This window comes from Trichoderma evansii (genome assembly GCF_050947405.1).
Source record: "Trichoderma evansii strain SZMC 28006 chromosome Unknown GGI43scaffold_6, whole genome shotgun sequence".
Lineage (NCBI taxonomy): Eukaryota > Fungi > Ascomycota > Sordariomycetes > Hypocreales > Hypocreaceae > Trichoderma > Trichoderma evansii.
The window spans coordinates 729852-749780 of NW_028145200.1; the positions used below are offsets into that span (position 1 = coordinate 729852).

Below are 19929 nucleotides of genomic sequence, written 5' to 3' on the forward strand. Positions count from 1 at the left end.
GCTGATCCTTCTCTCTCAAGTATCTTAGCCTATGCTCTTTGTGCATCCATCCTCACTTATTATGAATCGCTTTTTCCATAACAAATCCATTCGTTGCCCAATAAGCATGTCTAAACGAAGCCATAGACACATTATCAAATATCAAGCCATGCTCATTCGCCCGTCTCTCGTCTTCAAATAGCTTTACAAACAAACAGTCTCTCAAATGAGATTTCTGAGCATCAGACATCTTCAGAATTTACCCTTCAAGAGGAGTAGGAGGCGAATCTGTAGTCAAATGCGCAAGTGTGCGGTTAAAAAATCGGTATATGAAGACTAAAAAATCTCATTACTATTAATCATCATTACCAGTCAAATTCTCAAACAAAACGACAAACAAATACTACTTACACGGAAAATGTCGCCCAAAAGGATGGTAATCATAGTCGTATCTCACGCAAGTCACGTCAGCAAGATCCAGCTGCGCTCGCGCCACTTCGAATTCATCTTGGCCCAGATCCAGCACCGCCTTTTTCAGCCTTGGGAGGCGTCCATTCCGAACAGCATATGCCAGTTTTTCTACTCCATCCCAATTTTGCGGTATATCTCGTAATCCAAGGAGAGTGAGCGATTCGGGTAGTAGGTCGACAAATTTGGCGACAAGAGGCTTGTCAAAGCTAGACACTCGCACCAACAGCTTTTCGAGTGCATGAAACTCGATAAAGCTGCCCAAATGGCCTTTCCACAATTCCAGGCTGCCTTCAAAAAGAGGAAAGTAATTGTGGAATTCCATATTCACATGCTTCAGCGTGCTCTTCCGCTGCGCCAGCATCTCCTGCACTTCTTCCCACAAAAACTCTCCTGCGTCCTCATCCGCCGAGTCATTAATGTTGCGGTTAGCCTCAGGGCTGCACTACTCGAAGCGCTCCAGTTTCGGACAGGACATGACCAGCCTCTTCAAGCTCGCTGCGCTGATATTGCTCTGCGCGAAATTGAGAGATCGAAGCTCGTGGAGAGGCAGAAACTGCGTGGCGCCTCCACAGAAATTCACGTCCAGCCTCTCCAGACACGGCATCATACCCAAGAAGTCACCGAGGTGGCCCAGATCAATCTTGCAGTTGTCGAAATCAATGTCATATAAGCTTAGGCGTTTTACCGAGCCCAACGTTACGGATTTCCTAAATAATTTTCCAAGGGCCTGTCCGTATTCGGGATGGAATGTAGGCAAAGTGATGAACAACGCCAGCACGGTAGGGAGGAGAGCGACGGTAAATTCCAAGATTCAAAGTTCTCGCGCAAACTTTTCTTCCCGCATTATTTGCATCCACTTTTCGATTTCAAAAAGATGGAAACGGGCTGCCAAGCGCTCAAACGACTGGAAATCCTCTTCTGTCGGCAGAGAATCCATGCATAGATCGTTGCTGAAGCTTCGCACCTGGTAGGCCAGGTCTGGCCGTGCAACAACCGTGCGCAGCAGAGGCAGGACACCACGGTTGGGATGGACATCGTGGAACATGATCCGCTGAGAGGTGTAGGTAAGCCGCCGGCATGTCAGGCTGAGAGCCCTCAGATCTCCCACCCAGTTGCGTTCAAACGGAGAATCAAGCCATGACTCTGGGTCTACACAGTGCCTGCATTTATAACTGCATATTTTCTCAACGAGCTCGTTTGGCAAAGATAGAAAGCCGCCTGCCATTGGAGGGTGATTTCAATATGAATAGTTCCCCTTAAGACATGTATAAAGTTGGTGACGCATGGGAAAATGTTGTTTAGAAGAGATGTAATACAGCAAGAAAAGAAGCCTACGCGTTTTTTACATCAGAAGAAGTTATATACCGCAATAGTTAACGTGACATCAGATGTTTATAATAGAATTGGAAGCAACAACCAGATACCTATCTTCATCCGTGGTTGCCTCAAGATTTAACTGCGCTACTAGACCCATGATCCGTTTCTTCCAGAAGTGATTTGGCCTGCAGTATGATAATAATTAACAGAACATTGCCATGAAGTGATATTGGAATGTTGACCTCTAGTATGGTCCGCTGTGTAGGCTGTGTGCCAGAGTCCGGGCCAAAGGAAACTGTCAGATGAGTAAACTTCAAGATTTGCTTCTACTAGGCACGTTATGGAATCCTCCGAACAAATTATCGTCCACGATGAAAGACTGTAGTAGCTGTAATCGTAAAAAAAACATTTTAGGTATTCAACAAACTCCACCCCTATTTATGCATTATATATAACCTGCATACTAAGTCTGCAGTATTCCTCCTCCCACAGATCAACTAACCCCTTCACTCATCATCCTCCTCACTATCATCCTCTTCCTCTTCCTCCTCAACCCCCTCATCCTCGCTATCCTCCACCCCCTCCGGCCTCTCCAGCATCAAAAACGCCGCCATGCAAGTAACCCTGTTATGTGTCACCAGCGTTCCCCTCAACGCACCCAGAGGCTCCTCTGCCTTGTCCTTCTTCTCCGCCTTTGCCAGCTCTCGCAGCTCGTCGACCTGCACCGTCCACAATCGGATCTTTCCATCACTGCTCGCTCCCACTACGTACAGCATTCCGGGGTTGGCTGTGCTAGGTATCGTGACAAAATCCTTGATTCTGCCAGAGACGCCCTCTCCACCGACGAAGCCTACAAACTTGGCCACGGGGAGAGTCGCCTCTGATGATTCCTCGGGCTTTGACAGGTCGTCCGCCTTTGTCGAGAAGAACATGATGCGGCCATTCTCAGTGGCCACAGCCAGCAGCGCATCTCCCGTCTCCTCGTCCAGAGTAACATAGCTAAAGTGGTGTATCTTGGTCTTTATCGTCGGCATAACCCGGCACTTGGGCACGCTGTCCATGCCGAAGACAACAACATCTCGGTCGAATCCAACAGCAAACTCATCCGCACCGTCCGCAGTTCCCCAGACCACTCTCCGCGCCTCGCCGCTGGAGTGCTTCGACTCTCCAATCTCTCTCAGCATCTCCCTGCTAAAGCTCAGCACGCCTGCCTTCTTTCCCGTAACGAGGTTCCACAGTCGCATGCACTTCTCGCCCTTGCTGACGCTAATCATGAGCTTCATGCTCGGATGGATGGCAAAGTCGTTCACTCCAGACGGTGTGCCTCCAAACGGCGCGGTATCACCGGTTGGTCGGCCGTGTGCAGTTGGCTTCGGCGTCTTGATACTGCTCAGCATAGACCAATCTCGCGTACGTGTCACAGAAATGTTCGAATCGTCGCTGCCCGACAGCAGTTTTGACCTCGTAGGAAATGCCAATGTCGTAATCGTAGAGTCGTGATGTAGCAGGGTTCCTATCTCTCTGTTCTTGGAGTTCTCCTGGATCGGTCTCGGCGCAACGCCAGCCAGCATATCTCCCTTCTTCTTGCTCGGAGGATAGGCCGACAGGTTGTATACGTGAATTCGTTCGTCCGTGCTACCCGTTGCAAGCAAGACTTTTTGCGTCTGGCCCGGCTTGGGAGCCGATGGGGGAGACACGGCGACACATCGAATGGCTGATGAATGCGCATTGAAGAGGAACGTATCCGCAAATTCGACGTCGCCCTTGGCGCCAATTGCGGCGGTCAGTCCATGAAGAACTCGGTCGTAGGATCCCGCGACAATCTGAATGGTTTCCTCCACAAAGGCTGTGTTTTTCTTCGCTGGCTTCGTCTTTGTTTCCACGGCCTTAGCCTTTATGCTGCTCTTTGTAGGTTTCGTCTTTTCCTCCACAGTTTTTGTCTTCTTAGTGGATATAGGCTCTACAGCCGGTTCGCTGGTGGCAGCTGATTGTCTCTTTCTTTTGGCCATCTTGTGTCGTTGTGTTGCGGTTGTATGATTTACAAAACAAGATTCAATCCAAAATCTAGACGCTGCCTCTCAATGGGAAAAAAAATATTATGGGTACCTGCCGTGCGATAAGATAAGCCACATCATTTTCGCTCTTAGCGCATAATATTGGTTTAACGCATATTTCTACATGTCACTCGTACGAACGCTCTACGAAAGAGATGATACAACTCCAAAAGGAGAGAAAAAGAGGAAGAGAGTAAATACTGTATTTCCATAGCCGGTGTAATGCTCCCGTATATGCTCGAATATATAATGTTGTATCAGCTTTGCAAAAAATTTCGAACCCGATGCCTGTTTTTTGCTCGACAAAGTGGAAACAGTAAAAGTCAAAGAAACAAACAAAATAACAAATCTCTATCAGTGCGGCCCATCCCTCTCGCGGCCGCCATCTCGGCTTAATTCTATAGTACTTAGACTAGGGAAGCGCTTCGTAAAGTCCTCCACGTAGTCGTCCCTGTCGTTTGCAGTCATCTCTAGCATTGGCTGCCCAGGGAGATCAATTGCTATCAGGCGCTCAAATGATTGTTCGTCTCTCTCCTTGGTTGGTGAGGAGGTTTGCCGTCCTCCTCCCGTGGGTATATTGTTCAGGTGAACGGGCTTTCTGGGGGCTGCCGGCTTGGCTTGACTCTTGCCCGACAAACCCGCAGAAGCGGATGTCGAGCCCGTGGCTTGTCTAGAATCGACCAGAGAGCTGTCGCTTCGTCGCGGATCCACCACGACGGGCTTCGCAGCTACAATTGGCTTGCGTTTTACTTCAGGGCGCGGCTTCTCCGCCTCACCTGGTGCTGGCTCAGAGTCCGTGTACTTGCCATAACCATGGGCAGTGCGCGGTACGTTTGAAGGTTTCTGCTCTTCACTCAACAGACTCTGGACCCTGTTTTGTATACTGGCAGCTCGAGCCGCTCCCATAGGCTTGGGAGCCACACCTGGTCTAGTCTTGGACGGCGAACCGCCTTCCGCAACCCTTCGTCGGTATTCTGCTTGCGCAGCCTCTACTCTAGCTTCCTCCTCTTCCAGCTGGCGACGCTCCATCTCACGACGCATCTCAGCTGTCATATGGCCATGGCCTTCTCCATCTGTATCGCTCCTATCATCTGCTGCTTCTGAGCCTTGGATGGGCGTCAGCGTACGACGTCCCTGCTCCTTGCCAGACGATGATGGTCTAAAATCTGTCTCAGTTTCAGATGGAGCATTATTCTCAAACTTCTTGAAAGCACCACCAAATTTGCCAGAAAGCAGGTTTTTTGACGTTGATGCAGTCACTTCAGGCTTTTGCACGAATCGATCTTGATCGATTTCAAAGCTTCTCGAGCTTCGTGCTTGTTCTTTCAAGCTTACGCCGCCGTCATCATTTTTACGACCCGTGTTGGAACTTGACAGAGGGAGGTGCCACGATGAGTGTCGATTAGTTGAAGACTGGCGACTAGGAGGCTTGGATGCATTTTCCCTTTCGCGCAGATATTCCAAAGTGCTAGGTTCAAACGTAGAGCTGACAGGTCGCTGTTTGAGACCAAGGTCTCCAGCAGAAGACCTCATATCTATTAAATCCTCTGCGGAGCTGAGAATATCCAGTGATGTTCTGGACGAAGCAACTGTGCTCTGGCTAAGTCGTGGCTGGACAGACGAAGACCTTGTGTTTGCTGACGCCCAGTTGCCACCAGAAATCCGCTTGGCAGTATTTTGCCCTGTAAGGGCGGCCGTGCGAGGTGTTGCGCGGGGAGTTTCCACATCAAGAGAGCGTCTACTTCGGTCAAAGTCCACTTGTCGCTCCTTTTCAGGAGATACTTCAGTCATTGTGCCGATAGAAACATATGAAGAGTTTGCAGTCTTGTTGGCAATAGCCTTGAGCTCAGGGTTGCTTGTTATGATTGACTGGGCCCGACTAACTCCAGACTGTGTCGCAGACAAGGGCACCACTTTGGGGAGAGGCTTGGTATCCAGAGTGGATTGTGATATATCGAGAGGAGGGCGAGATGAGATTGGCGCCACAGAGTGTGGTCTCTGAACTGGGGTTGCAGGCGCGGGGCTTCTAGAGGACGCAAATGCTTCATCAGCCAGCCGTTCAGCGACCTTTGCCCCCAAGTCTCTCTGAGGACGGGGCGAAACTGGCGTAGAATCAAAATTGAAAGTCTTTTGATCTGAGAGCAAGGAGAATTCATCCAGACGTGGAAATCTGGCTGAGAGCTCATCAGGCTCCGCCCGGCGAACGGGCGCGGCGGCTGCGTGAGCCTTTGAGTCCAGGGCAGCGAATGGGTCACCACTGTTGACCTTTGCAGGGACAGGTGTTCGAGATGGTGAAGGGTTCGGGCGGCCTCTCCTCATTGGTATGATATCTGGAAGAGCCTGTTGTTCTTTGACGGGCGCCGCAAAGACAGCACCAACGACGGGTGCTTGATGTGATTTCGGCTCGACGGCTTTTTGGGTAGCTCTGGGTTCTGCGCTCGACCGTCCCGAGTAGATCTAAAAGAATTTGTTAGCGACACTATTTCCAATTATCTGATTTTTATTTTGATGGTGAAGAAAAAAGACTGACATCCTGTATCGGTATTTCTTTGTTCTGCATAGCGCAAGCCTCCTTCAAGACTTGATATATATTGGGTCTTGATTGATGGTTCTCCTTCAGCATCATGGCTACATTTATAATTCGAGTCAGTGAGTTGTTATTCAAAATTGCGAAAAGGTCAAGAGATTCGGCTGGTTCATACCAATCAGGCTTTTTAGCCTATCTGAAAACACCGGGTAGCTGGGATATCTGTAGCTCGCATTCAAAATGGCCAGCTGCCCCTGGTCTTCAAAGGGGGTCGTGTAGTAGCAGAGCTTGTACAACAAAACGCCCAGCGCCCAGATATCCGACTTTTCGTTGATTGGCTGTTTTCGATAGACGTCTACCATTTCGGGGCTTCGGTATTGTAATGTTGTGTGCTTCTGGATATCTTCGTCCATCAGGCGACAGTCGACCACCGTCGTGGGAGCCGGTCGCGGGGGGGCGGCGGAACCAAAGTCACAAAGCTTGAATCTCTTGCCTTTGGGGCCAGTAGTGATGAGAACATTTTCGACTTTCAAGTCTCGATGTAGCAGCGCGGGCTTGAGGTAGTGCATGCAGGCAACGCCCTCGGCGATGTCCGCGAAGATGTTGATAATCTCGGGCTCGGTCAGGCGGTGTTGCAGTCGGGTATTCATAAAGTCAATCAGACCGCCCCCATCGCAAAACTCCATGAGCAAAAACACCTCATATCCCCCTCCTTTCAGCTCTGACGCGTGGGAATCGATATATGTGACAATGGCCTCATGCCCCTTTAGTCGCTTCATCGTCTCGACTTCGGTTCGCATGCCCCGCAGGGCCTCCTTATCGGGTACGGCGACTCGCTTCAGGACGGCCAGATCGGTGCCGTCGACGGCCTTGGGCAGCTTGACGAGATAGACGTGCGCAAAGCCTCCTTCGGACAGGTATTTCTGAATCTGCACTCGGTGGTTGCCGACCTGGATCTTGGTCCCTGGGGCAAAGGTGCCGGCCGGTGGCATCACCGCCGCAGCTTGGTATCCAGCGTGTGGATGATGAGCCACTGGGGCGGCCATTCGATGGCCGTGGGAAGCCATTCTGGAGGATCAACCGCTCGTCTGTCGGTTCCCGAGATGATGTTCGTGGAGCAAAGCCCGGGGGCCCTGAGAGCTTCGTTGGTTGCAAGGGAAAAGCCCAGCGTGCCCTTTTCTGCTGCCTTCGGGGGGTGACGTTATGGGAACGCTGCTAATGGGACTAAAGCGGAGGGGCGCGATTGTAAAGAGAGGGCTGTACCATCAAGACATTGGCGGGCGAAAATACAATATCCAGACAAGACGACGTCGGTTCTGTCAGATCCCAAGAGTGATTATCACGAAAAAGAGGCGCACAGGCCGTGAGGAAAGTTCCTTGATTGTGGCGAGGACACTCGGCCCTGGAGATTTAAGACGCTGGTAAGATAGTAGCCTTCTCCCCCATAGAGGACCCCCTGGGTGGACCACGCTTGCTTCTGAAGATGCGATCGGAGTTTTGTCGGCTAATCGCTGGCGCAGTTCAGTACCGGCAGTTGCGCCATAGTGAATGGGACGTGGCCTCTAATATTGCATTTAGGCATCACTGAATCCGGGCATTTCAGTCATTTCATCATTTCATGGCCACGTCCATATCAAGTGCTGAAGCCTGCTGGAGGCCGAGCCTTGCCAAACCTGGATCGCGGAGAATGTCGCCAGCGCGCCGCAAGGGGAACTCGAAAGATGGGGAAACGCTGGTAAGATAGGAAGAGAGGTGCTTGGCACCATGGCTGACCACCATAACTGGGTAAGACGATAGCAAAAGTGGTCTACTGCCGGGTTCGCGTGATCTGGGACTCTTGGTGGGTTGATGCTTGTTAACGTCTAGAGATCAAGTCACGATGGCGATCTAATAGTTAGATGCGGCTTTTTTTTTCTATTGGGTCCGCGTATCGCTATAAGTGAGTGCACATGATGGTAGAAGATGGATACAACTTGTGTCGTAGGCAAAGCTGGCAGCGTTAACAAGGGGGCGTGTGTTGGCTTTTTTAAGCATGAAAGTGAGTTAAGCATGAAATGGCGATGGCTCGACAATCTTAAATCAAAGCTTGCTGCGTCCCACTCTGTAAACTATCCTTCAAGAGCCGCCTATAAGGCTGGACTTATAACGTCGATTAATGAGACACGAGCTGTGAGAGATGCATTAAAAGGACTTTTAAGCCTGTTTGCTACGCTTGTCAAATAAATTGAGGACGCAAGTGTACTTCCAATTTGGAGCTGCTATCGCTTAGATGCCTATATGAGGCATGTGAAACTGCAGTCTTCTCCCTTCCTCTTTGGATGACGATCCCAGGTTTTAATTGGCGACGTCACAGATAAATGTGTGATATTCAGGGTCCGCGGGCATCATTTACGCAGCAGCCAGTAGTTTTTCAATGCGCAAACGGAGAATGGCATATTTACCATATTTACTGAATGCGATCGCATTGCTTACCAGGAACTTGTCCGAGATGTTCCAAAGCACTGCCAGGTACGTACATTGTGTCAGAGGCATGGCTCTTTTGACTTTGCCATCGGTGGCGACGCGAGCAGCAGATCCTCTCCATACTTTCATCAGGAACCCGCTGCTATTTTTACGTCAAAGTTTGCCTCCCTGACGTAAGTTGTGAAGTTAATCAAAAACCCCAGGTCATGAATTCTTGCTTTTTAGCCCATTAAAGGGTCTTTTCCCCGTATCTTATACCATCAATGAAATATATACTTTTGTGTACGTAGGTATATACGTACATGCAAGATTGAGACAACAAAGGATGTCGGATCCTCATCGGCGCAATGCCGAGAGGCCGGCAGCACATAGCCACCATTTCGATGGAGCTTTTTTGGATCCGTTGCTACCTGTACGCCTTTCAGATAGTACATTAGTACATAGGTAGGCACCTTCGCCCGAGGAAGTAACATCGTGTACTCCGTAGGGATAAATATTATTCAGGGATTTGCTTTGTTTTTTTATTTTATGTCCGATGCAACGCAGCGCCATCCTATTAATGTCCGAGCTTGGCTTCCATCCATGCGGTCGAGACGTCTTACAGCGAAGAAGAAAGACACTGCCAGCTTGATATGTGCTCACCGTTCCTTATCATTCAGCCCGCCTCTCTCTCCACAGTAGCTTTATTCAAGGTTTTTTTTTTTTTTTTTTTTTTTCTCTCGACTATTAGCTACTAGTGGGCTCTCTGCTTCTACTAGCCTGCGTGATGTATGCGTTGTGGCTGCTGCTTAGCATCAGATCTTTATTCCTGTGACCTTTAGACGAAGTATACGTGGCGGTACGTCGCATTGTCTGCAATTGGATATACTGTACGCGCTGCCCCTGAAAGCAACATCATCCGTCGACTTGAGCGCGCGCCTGGACGGATGGCGGTGCCCTTCAGCTGCCTCTTTGTCTTTCTAGAAACGAGCAGGAATCCCGAGCACTAATCGCAGCTGTATCGTAAAAGCCACTGCCTGTAATGAACATCGGCATGTGGATTGCCTGTCAAAGACGGGAAGACATGGATATACTTTGATATTCGTTCGTCATCACGGGAGGCCGCTCAGATCACAGACGCTCCCAATCTCAAAGCCGATTCCATTCCAAAACCGTGCCAGCACACCGTCTCTACGCTTCTTTCACTCGATTCCCAAACGTCGCTAGCCCAACTCCAAACCAACCCCCGTATCGATCATCTCCAGAGCCGCCCGCGGCCAATCAGCTCGTCGCATGCTGAGTACCGCTCGGCTTATTCGTGCCGTGCAAACCGCCAGCCCCATGTCGTCGTGTCCCAGAAACCAGCGGCCTGGCCCACCGCGCGCAGTTCCCAATTGAATCGCCCAAAATGCCTCCAGCATGGCTGGGGAGGCGCTGACGCAGTTTTGTTTCGGCTAGGCGCGAAGAGGTAGCATTTACGTAGCATTTGCGGATCCCGTACCTTTTTTATCAGGTATTTTTTTCCCGCCAGCTGCGAATAAAGCAACCATTCCGCGACAAGTGCCATGTACGTACATGTGTACAACCAGTACTTTGCTGTAACGAAAATGGCATGTTGGTGGCATTGAGGATCAACCTGCTGGGCTAGTTGGCATTAGTACTAGCAATAAGCTGATGCTGCGCCCCTGCGTGAGTCTGTGTGATGCTATTTGGGAAAAACAGGGACTTGTTATTCACTCCCTCCCACGATAGGTTTGTTTTTCCCAATTATAAGAGCCCCGGGCCCTCCACCCACTTGGCCGTTCTTTTTTTTCCCTTTCTTAATTTCATTCACCGCTAATAATAAGCATAAGAAAACACTTTCGTTACTTTTTCTTCATATATATCCTAGGGTTTTAACGCCTCTCGCTTTTTCACAAATCGCAATAATGTCTTCTCCTCAGCCCCAGATGACCGCCCAGCAGATGACTGCCGAGGCCCCGGCGCGCGTTAGCTCCGAGCAGCCGGTATGTGTTTGCCAAGACATGACTGCATAGGCGAAGCAAGATCTATAGAAAAAAGAAGGAAAAAAAGATCAAAAAGACTTCATATGCATCATGGAAATGAATTCATGAATTTGTCTGCTAACCCTGGCTTTTTTTTATCTCTTTTAGCGTCCCGTCCAGCCCATGAGCATGGACAACACTCCCAACATGCGTGGTGGTGAGGGTGAGAAGGGTGTAAGTCCCCCCAAGCTTCTATTCAATCCTACCTATACAAAACCAAGCCTATTATACAATCCATCCGCTATATTCTCACAACACGAAAAAAAAACAATAATCGTCTGACACATGCGCTTCTAGGCCATCTGCTGCGGTATCTGCGCCGGTCTCGCCTGCTTCGAGTGCTGCGAGTGCACTGAGGACTGCTGCGAATGCTGCTGCTAAGCGCCCATCCGAAATCAAGAAAACGCGATTTGGTGGAACGCAGAGGAGGAGGTTCAAATGAATGATTAATAAATTGATGTGGGACATGAGAAAGAACTCAGGAGCTGTTCCTTTCTGGCCACGGTTCGGCGCCGTTTTGGTCCATTTTTAATGATGTGATATCCCCAAACTATTCAACCTGAGGGAGAATAGAGCAAATACCAATAACATTTTACAATATCAAGAAATTACATCTATTTCACATGTCACATGTTTTCTTTTTTTAAGCATATTTTTTTCCGTGCTTTTTTCCTTCTTATCATATGCTAGTACCTTTTTCTTTAAACCACAATCTCTGCTAGCTTCTTAACCACATCGTCATAGTATCTCGCCGAGAGCCGCGAAGCCATCTCGTCAGCCGTCTCATCGTCACCGGGCTCCAGCCCGAGCTCCCGCTCGCCCAACAAGCATCGCCTCGCCGCCTCTTCAAACTTCTCTCCCATCTCGGCGCCGACATCAGCGACCCGCTCAGTGGCGAGCAGATCGCTGCGCACCTGTCGAACCACGTCCGACTGGCCCTTGGCAAGCCTCATCTCAATGCCAAGCACGCCTTCTACAGGCTTCCAGTGCGCCAGCTCCACGAAGATGACGCCCAGGCTGTAGATGTCGAAGCTCTTCTTGGACCGCTCACGGAGCTTGCCCTGGTTGGACTGTGCTCTTGGGTGGCGGTATAAGTCGTGCTCGGCGTCGAAGCCAGGGATTTCTGTCACTTCCTCCAAACCGCCTGGGCGGGAAAAGTCAAAGCCAGAGAGATAGACTTGGCTGTAGTCAACATGTCCCGCCTTTGTCTTGAAGAACAAGACGTTGTGGCTGCGGAGGCCCTTGTGCAGCCAGTTGACCGCATGGAGATAGAGCAGACAATTGCTGAGGGCGTGCGCAAGTTTGATGCGGTCGGTGACTCTGGGCTTGCGTACCGAGGTGTCCAGGAGCAATTCTCGCAAGGATACCGGCGGTAGAGTGTCATGCACATCTTCACTGTCTGGTCGTTCGAATATCAGACCTAATCGCCGGTCCAAGATATCGACATCGTCTTCTGGGACCTCAGGGTCTGCTTTATCGAAGAAGCCAATGCAGTGAGGCGTTCGGAACGCTTCTGGCTTGGGGCTGTGATTGAGTAGACAGGCCAGCTTTCGCACTCTGTCGACAATCTCTGCTTTGGACAGAGATCCAGCGTTACCCGCATTATCGTAGTCTTTCCATTCAATCCATACTTTCTTCTTTCCTTCGGCAGTCTTCAAGATGGCCTCGCACCGTGGATCCTCAGATTCATCCGTGCTTGGGTCCAATTCGATGAGATACTTGGGGAGCTGGACAAGGTACTTTTCACCCGGCTTGGCCAGCTCAAGAAAGCTCGCCACAGCATCATCTATGAGAGCCGGAGTATCCGACTTGGGGTCAATGGTTTCATTGAATGCTTTAAATTTTGCCAATCGCGAAAGCTGTTTCAGCTCGGCCACATTCGCTTCTCTCTCAATATTAGATAGTCGTGTCCGTGACGGCGCACCAGGAAGATTCCTAATCTCGAGCTGATCCTTGAGGGCCAGCACAAGATGACTGAGGTCAGCAATTTTGTGGTGAAGCAGCAAGACTCCTCGGTTCGTATCCTGGACGGTGTGACGGATTTCAATCTGCAGTGAGTGATCCAGAATGTTCATCATAGAATCATTCAAGAGTGTAAATTTAGCGAGCAGCTGCTCAAACCCTTCCTTGTCAAAGGACACCCACTTGAATCTCTTCAAGCCCTCCTGTGACTTTTGCTTGAGGTTCATCATGGCCTTTTTGATAAACAATCGCTTCTTCTCTGATATAGGGAAGCTGGCCTGCTTGGCATCCAGCTCGGGTGAGACGAGAAAGTCGCTATCGTCACGAACAGGAGTCAGATGGCTATGCTTGTTCTGATACGCAATGAATTCGTCAAATAAGCATTGAACCTGCACTAGCAAGTCCAAAACCGTCTGGCGGTGCAGATTGAAGACGTTAGAGTTTAAGATGCGCTCCTGGTTCTCCGAATTCACATCAAGGAGGCCAGACGTCTCGCTCCAGGCAAAGAGGCGTTGCTGCTCCAGGCGGAGGCGCAGGTTGAGGTGTTTACAGTCGTCTTCATACCCGAGGGCGGTTACAAGCATCTGAATGCCTTAATTCCAGCATTAAAAATAAAATGTTAACAGGTTTGAACCATAAAGTGAACTACATAGGCCATGACATGCCTTGGATACAGCCGGTATAGACTTGCAGGCCCAACGACGCAACACCAAGAGCCAGGCCCGCCGCCGACACGGGATCCATTTTGGATCTCTTAAAAAGCTTGGCAGTCTTTGTTATCTCCTTTTTCTGCAATGCCGCCGCAGGAAGATTCCCCTAAATGGCGTGCCGCGCAGGGTGGCTTGTTGTTGGGCGACGGTAGTATCTGGAGGCTGCGCTACTTGGTATAGGATTACGATGCTTACTATGTTCTGTGTGTGAGGGGAGGGCTGGCCTGGCTGCCAGTGGCCTGGGCTAGCCAATCTGGCCTACGAGACGGGCTGGGTGGGGATTGGAGCGGACGAGGACCGCGCCCGAGCCATGGCGAATCGTGGACCGAACCGATGCGATGGACGGGGCAAGGAACAGGGGGGCGAGTGTTTTGAATATACAGTATTAGAGCATCTAGCGGGTGCTACTGGTATGATGGTGGTTGTGGTAAGGATAATAGGCTTGATAATGAGGAATAGGGGGGACAGTAGTATATAGTAATGGGCTCTATAAATAAGAAATGGAGGATAGGTGGAAATACAGATCCATTGATAAAACAAGGTTTCTCAGAGCACAGCTTTGCTGCGGGCGCGCTGTCTCGTCTATCTCGTCTATGATTTGTTTGATATCTCCCCTAACAATCACTAGTTGGCATACCAAGCCACGATCTCGTTGGCATAAGGCACAATTGATCAATCATAAAAGGAGTAAGCTATTCTACTACAGTATGGAGTACCTCGGCCAAACTTCAGCATATTCCCAAAAAGTGAGATATGGGACTTCAGTGTAGCTAGAGAATGGGCATTATTTCGATTCGCCTCTCTGGCGTGTTTCCCCTCATTCTCTCTTTGCGACGGGCAGTATATAAGGCTTAGCCGCCTCCATCCTTCTGCTACTACCGCTGATGCTACTCTCCTAGTTCTGTGACGGATAAACCGTAGCCAGAGGGCTAGTAATATGTGGCGTTGCGCTTCACGCCTCGGCGTCTGGGTGTGTTGCATGGCTGAAATTGCACTGTGAGACGGTGACACTCGCGTTCGGGACGATACAGCGCGGCCATTGGCCTCTGGAAAGGCGGCATCGCTGCATCTAATTTCACGTATTGCATTAGTCTGGAGACACGGGCTGTTGAAATGATAGGTAATCACTTCTCTTCCTCTCTGTTAATTTTTTGCTGTATTCAATAGTTTTGTGCTCCCTGCAGCTGGTCCCAGACCTGCATGGATGTATGGACCGTCACTGATAGATACAGTAGCCTAGCATGCCTTATGGGGTAAATCGCAGATAGTGGTGGATGTGGCTGTGGCCTCCCACTTCCGCGCCCCCGGATGGCCGTCAAAGCAGTGCCCGTTACGGAGAAGGGCCTGACCCCGAGAGCCGAGAGCACAGATGCTGTAGGTTGAATGTACATCCATACTATTCTGAGGCTGTAGTTGCTGTAGGTATGAGCACAGACTATCTTCTGATAGTCCCGTCTTTCATCTTGCCTCGACCTCATTTGACTCCGCGGACTCGCCGGTAGCATAAAAGGGATGTTCTCCATATAGACGAGTGTTTCAGCTGAATATAATACTGTAAAAAAACGGGCTCTCCCGGAGCTTGACGCCTACCGTCTTATGTCCGTCATTCAGTTGTAGATGCTTGTAGCCTCGTCAGCCGTGTTGGGTGCCTATCCAGTTATACAGTCACTGCAAGCACTGCTTATTCATGCGAAAACTTGCGTGTACTCGTTCAATCTGGCCCAACGACTAACATCTGACAGGCGCAACGGTCGACAGGCTCGCTCCAGCGTTCTCACGCACGCCTTTTTGATGCTGCGGAGATGGCTCCGCGACGGCGTCCAACCAAAGTAGGGCGGCGGTGCTGCATGGGGCTAGATCGCAGCCAAGAGGGCGAACTTCTGCACCTCTGGCGATTTAGCCTGGCCCTGTCTTACAATTGCCGGGTCGCATGTCATTCACGGCCAGGCACTTGCCTGGCAGCAGGACCTGTATTGCGGGTTGTTTTGGTGTCTGGGGCGAAGCGTAGCTATAGAGGAAACGATAAACGGAAAGACGCGAAATTGGCCCGCGGCTCGGCGGACGTATTTGTTAAGCAGCAATTGCAATCTGGGCGATCCAACAGCACTTGAGCCGGTCGAGATTAGCAAACCAAACCACCAGATGCATCGCCCAACCTTGTTTTAATGTCTCAGGTACATCTTACGCAATACGCCACAGTACCCTCTACCTGTGTCTCAGCCGTCGGTTTTTTGTCCTTTCTTTTTCCGTTTTCTTCTCTTTTGTCTCTTCTTTCTCCTTTTCTCTTAACACACGGTTGATTTTCGTCCAAGCGGTGAGAATCAACGGCAAAACAAAAGGCAGTTGCCCAGCTTTGGCGCTGAGTTCTAGTTACCTAGGTAGGCCATCCTGTCAGAAGGCAGAATCCTTCCACTCTCTTCCATATATTATTACCCACCAACCAACCACTGTAACAGAGAGAAACAACCCTACAGCGCAGCCGCCAGTACCACCCATTGTCCCGTGTGCCGCAGCAACGCGGTAGCATTTCCAGGCAAATCCGTCCCGTTTCCAGCTGCTTCTGCATCTTGTAGGTACCTGCTACTGCGGAGCTGCAGAGCCGGGAGTCCCTGGACTTAGCCGCAGCATCCTTTGCCCGCGCCGTTGAACCATAAGACTTCCCCACCCCAGCGAACCTCCTCCCCTGAGTAGACGTTCAACCAGCCCGAGCACTATCTCATTCTCTGTTCTTGTTTCTTCTCTTATCGCTGCCAGCATCAAGGCGAAGAAAACAAAACAAAACTCCCAGCTCGTCCTGCGATCGCTATTTATTAACCATGATGGCGAATGGCCATGGCGTGCAGCAGCCACCTGCTGGTACCCTGTCGCCTCCTGATTCTTCGTCATCCGCATCTCAGTCGCCGATTTCCCCGACGCATGGAGTCCGGATGGCTCAAGCAGTCGCCGACGTGCCCGACACTGGCCTCGCCAGCAAGCCCGAAGACCCAGCCAAGGCCTCCGATATTAAAGACGACGGCGACGGCCCCTCTCGCGAATCAGCTGTTTCTGCAGCGTGTTTGGCCTGCGTAAGTGGACGATCCTCCTTCATTTATTCCTCGCCGACCTCGCTTGGAAACACCATGACGGCTTTTGCTTTTTTTGGCTTTGTAACCCCCAGCAGCAACTGGCCGCGCATAGCTGCAGAGCTCCATTTCGATGCAGTCATGTAGTAATACGTGGTGTCGAGGGAAAAAAAAAAAAAAAGTATAATGCGCGGGGGTGTGCAATCGCTTCCAATCAAGAAACTCTGACTGGTCCCGATTATCACTTTCACAAGCTGCTACCAAGAAGAGAGACAGAAACGAAAACCCATCCAGCCATTTGTTTCCCCTGCATCTTTGCATAATGGACCAGAAATTTGCTAACTCAGGCTACTCGTTTCGGCTGCATAGCGGAGCAAACACCTCAAATGCGATGGCCAGTCCCCATGCTCGCGATGCGTGGGCTCCAACTTTGAGTGTATCTACGTAGCTTCTCGACGCGGCTACAAGGGCCCACGCCGAGGAACCGCTCAGAACCCAAACAAACGCCATGCCACATCTCCTCCGGACACAGACTCCATCAGCATCGCGCCGTCCGAGTGCCCCATGCTGCTGGGCGCCGGAGTCTCCAGCGCCATGTCGGTGCCCGTACCGTCGAACCCAATGTCCATCCACGGCTTCAGCCCCAACTTGATGCCCGAGGCGTCTCCAGCAGCATCCTACCAAGGCACCCCGGGCGTCTCGCAAGCTCAGTTGTACAGATCATATTGTAGCATCAACGGCATTGAGCCGACCGGCATGGTGACGGGTACCCACCTCCCTTTCCCCGCTCACTTTCCCATGCAGACCCTCCAGGAGAGGTGCATCGACTCTTTCTATCGTTACTTTCATGGATCACACCCTTTTGTACTCCCCAAGGAGCACCTGCTCCCGCTCGCCAATGGGACAGCTCTTGACCCACTGATGGCCGTGATCCGATGGGTTGGATCGCTGTTCATCGATGTCGGCAAATCCAGGCCGGGTCTGTACGATGACGCCATGCGTCTGCTGGACGATTTGAGCTTTCCTCAGGACGGATTCAAGGTTCAGGCCATGATGCTGTCCATTGTTGCCCTGGATGGTTGCTGTGAAAACACCAAAGCAGCCGAGCTGCTTGGCCGGACCGAGACACTGGCCCTTCAGATTGGTCTTAACAAGGGGCATTTTGCTTCTCTAAATGGGCGGGGTAACCCAGTACTGGAGGAGAGTTGGCGGCGAACATGGTGGGATCTGTTCATCATTGACGGCATGATTGCCGGCGTTCATCGAATGACCAATTTCTTGCTCTATGATGTCCCCACGGATGTCAACCTTCCATGCGAGGAGTCGCAATATTTCGCAGGGGTGAGTTTTGCTTTAATCTATTTCCTGCTATATAATTGGAGAGTTGTTTAACTAACGTTTTGTGTAGCACATACCTCCACCTATGACCCTGGAAGAGCTAGAAGATCGGGACTTTTCTGGTGATGAGCGCCGATTCTCCTCCTTTTCGTATAGAATTCTCTGTGGACGAAATTTGGGTAGATTCATGAGAACACCTCCAATCTATGGACCAGAGGATGAAAACTTGGCGCGGATTGAGACTCTTCTTACCAACTGGCGGCTCCATTTACCAGAGGATAAGAAGGACTCTTTACAAGCCAACGGCCAGCTGGATGAAATGATGTTCCAGGCGCATATGATGATGTACGCCACATCAATCCTGCTTCACCAGCCTCACTCGCAGCTCGACTCCTCGCCCTCTCAGAAAATCACGTCTTGCGCGCCGTATCAGCTCGTGCCGGCCGGAGACCTCTTCAACAAGCACACAAAGCACACAATAGCATCAGCAAACGGCATCAGCAAGCTGATTACACACCGAGTACCGCTGCTTTCTCACACTCACTTCTTCACCTGCGTCATCACCCTCTCTTCCATTGTGCATCTCAACAAGTGGGCACTCTTCTTCATCCAACACGACGATGACGACCTGAGACAGCAGATTCGCCTCAACATTGGTGCTTTGAATGAGTTATCCGCGGTATGGGGTGCTGCAGACAGAGCTCGAGGACAGGTCAAGGGCGTTGCCCAGGAGATTTATCACATCAAGAAGGAGCAGCAGAAGAACCCGCAGTTCTGGCTTGGCTTCACCCAAGAAGATGTTATCAACAGTATTGCTGCTGATGAATCTATTATCAGCAACTTTGATAACATGTCACCACCTCATTTGCTAGGTTAATTCGAAAAGAAAAAAATTTATCGCGTAGATATGATGGGCCATTTTTGGTCAAAGGCATTAGTTGGAAGAATACCTACCTGGCAGCTAAACCAAGCAGGTCTGCATTTGGGGAAATTTGAAAATTTCACAAGAAAAAGCGTTGAATAGGGCTCAAGAGCGTTGGTCGTCGAGGCGTCATTGTAATGATGGCCTCTTATTTGGGATATATTTTGGGTATTTAGGACAAGTTTGTATATTAACGACTATGAATGACAATGTTATTTGGCTGTCTCTTTATCAATTTTGATCATATGTAGTGGTTTTTTCTTTTCTCCTTTGCCCAAAAGCAGAACATGTTGTTTGAAGCGTAAATTTGTAGTAGCGTTGTTTTAAGCTAAGGTTATGCATAAGTTGTTGATTTATAGTTTTTATATGTCATCGCGGGAGTGATAGCTTGTCACTTTTTACTAGTAAACCCGTAGTCTTGGCAGGACGTGAGAATGACAGCTTTTGAGTTTTAGAATTGAAGATTAAACTTTATCGTTATACTCTACAAGCTTTAGGTAGGAATCTCGTATGCTTAGCAGCAGTAGTGGTGGTTGAAGATATAGGGTAGACTCTGATGCACGAGTAAGCAAACAGCTGTGTAGCTATGCGTGTCTAGCAAAATGTACGAAGTATGCACTACAGTCTGCATAGTACATATCAGCTGCTCCACAATCCAGGTGGCAAAAGCAAGCAGTTCTCCTGTTTTACAGATGCACCGAGTCGATCAATGAGTTGGCAGACCGTGCTTTTTAGACCGCCAATCGGACCCCTTGAGCAGACAACCCTCGGGGAATGAAAGTCACCGCCGCCGTCTTACGTGCTTGCCGCTTGGCTAACAGCACTGATACAGTATCAATTAAGAGAGAGATACGAAGTATGTAGAAGCAGACAGCATAAATAGAGAGCATAGACAGCACAGATAGTTCTAGAGCATTACCGCTTATGATTGACGAGGGCTATTATTAGCTCGCCGCGAATGGCTTGAGCTGAAAAGCAGGAACAGGCGAGGGGCTGGATGGACTAGCATCACAAATCTGCTTCTTTAAAAAGCAGCATTAGTTGAAGAGTGGACTCTTCCCCTTGTCAACAGAGAAAAGCCACGCGGTGTACGAAGTAGG

The 19929-nt window shown here is 50.1% G+C and overlaps 7 protein-coding genes across 7 annotated transcripts; 3 read left to right on the plus strand and 4 right to left on the minus strand.

Annotated features, from left to right (window-relative positions):
- Positions 1-238: 238 nt before the first annotated feature.
- Positions 239-1485, minus strand: GGI43DRAFT_421937 (uncharacterized protein; the record flags this gene model as incomplete). Its single annotated transcript, XM_083208034.1, has 5 exons — positions 239-315; positions 391-887; positions 1005-1157; positions 1281-1414; positions 1468-1485. 5 exons carry the CDS (start codon positions 1483-1485, stop codon positions 239-241), a joined length of 879 nt encoding a protein of 292 aa, XP_083062120.1.
- A 562-nt stretch (positions 1486-2047) lies between these two features.
- On the minus strand, positions 2048-3842 carry GGI43DRAFT_332092 (WD40-repeat-containing domain protein). The gene has a single exon (XM_083201986.1). The coding sequence runs from the start codon at positions 3774-3776 to the stop codon at positions 2274-2276; it is 1503 nt and encodes a 500-aa protein (XP_083062121.1). The 5' UTR covers positions 3777-3842; the 3' UTR covers positions 2048-2273.
- Positions 3843-4175: 333 nt separating this feature from the next.
- On the minus strand, positions 4176-7415 carry GGI43DRAFT_382348 (uncharacterized protein; the record flags this gene model as incomplete). Its single annotated transcript, XM_083203236.1, has 3 exons — positions 4176-6278; positions 6352-6449; positions 6524-7415. The coding sequence occupies 3 exons, from the start codon at positions 7413-7415 to the stop codon at positions 4176-4178; spliced, it is 3093 nt and encodes a 1030-aa protein (XP_083062122.1).
- A 1251-nt stretch (positions 7416-8666) lies between these two features.
- GGI43DRAFT_332141 (uncharacterized protein) lies at positions 8667-9065 on the plus strand. The gene has a single exon (XM_083201987.1). The coding sequence runs from the start codon at positions 8762-8764 to the stop codon at positions 8981-8983; it is 222 nt and encodes a 73-aa protein (XP_083062123.1). The 5' UTR covers positions 8667-8761; the 3' UTR covers positions 8984-9065.
- A 1490-nt stretch (positions 9066-10555) lies between these two features.
- Positions 10556-11466, plus strand: GGI43DRAFT_401158 (uncharacterized protein). The gene is made up of 2 exons (XM_083205533.1): positions 10556-10796; positions 10944-11466. Exons 1-2 carry the CDS (start codon positions 10719-10721, stop codon positions 11115-11117), a joined length of 252 nt encoding a protein of 83 aa, XP_083062124.1. The 5' UTR covers positions 10556-10718; the 3' UTR covers positions 11118-11466.
- GGI43DRAFT_401163 (HeLo domain-containing protein) lies at positions 11467-14008 on the minus strand. Its single transcript, XM_083205534.1, has 2 exons — positions 13463-14008; positions 11467-13389 (listed from the first exon to the last, which is right to left on the minus strand). The coding sequence occupies exons 1-2, from the start codon at positions 13539-13541 to the stop codon at positions 11537-11539; spliced, it is 1932 nt and encodes a 643-aa protein (XP_083062125.1). The 5' UTR covers positions 13542-14008; the 3' UTR covers positions 11467-11536.
- A 1742-nt stretch (positions 14009-15750) lies between these two features.
- Positions 15751-19064, plus strand: GGI43DRAFT_401169 (Zn(II)2Cys6 transcription factor). Its single transcript, XM_083205535.1, has 4 exons — positions 15751-15885; positions 15964-16572; positions 16939-17910; positions 17978-19064. Exons 2-4 carry the CDS (start codon positions 16324-16326, stop codon positions 18782-18784), a joined length of 2028 nt encoding a protein of 675 aa, XP_083062126.1. The 5' UTR covers positions 15751-15885; positions 15964-16323; the 3' UTR covers positions 18785-19064.
- Positions 19065-19929: the final 865 nt, after the last annotated feature.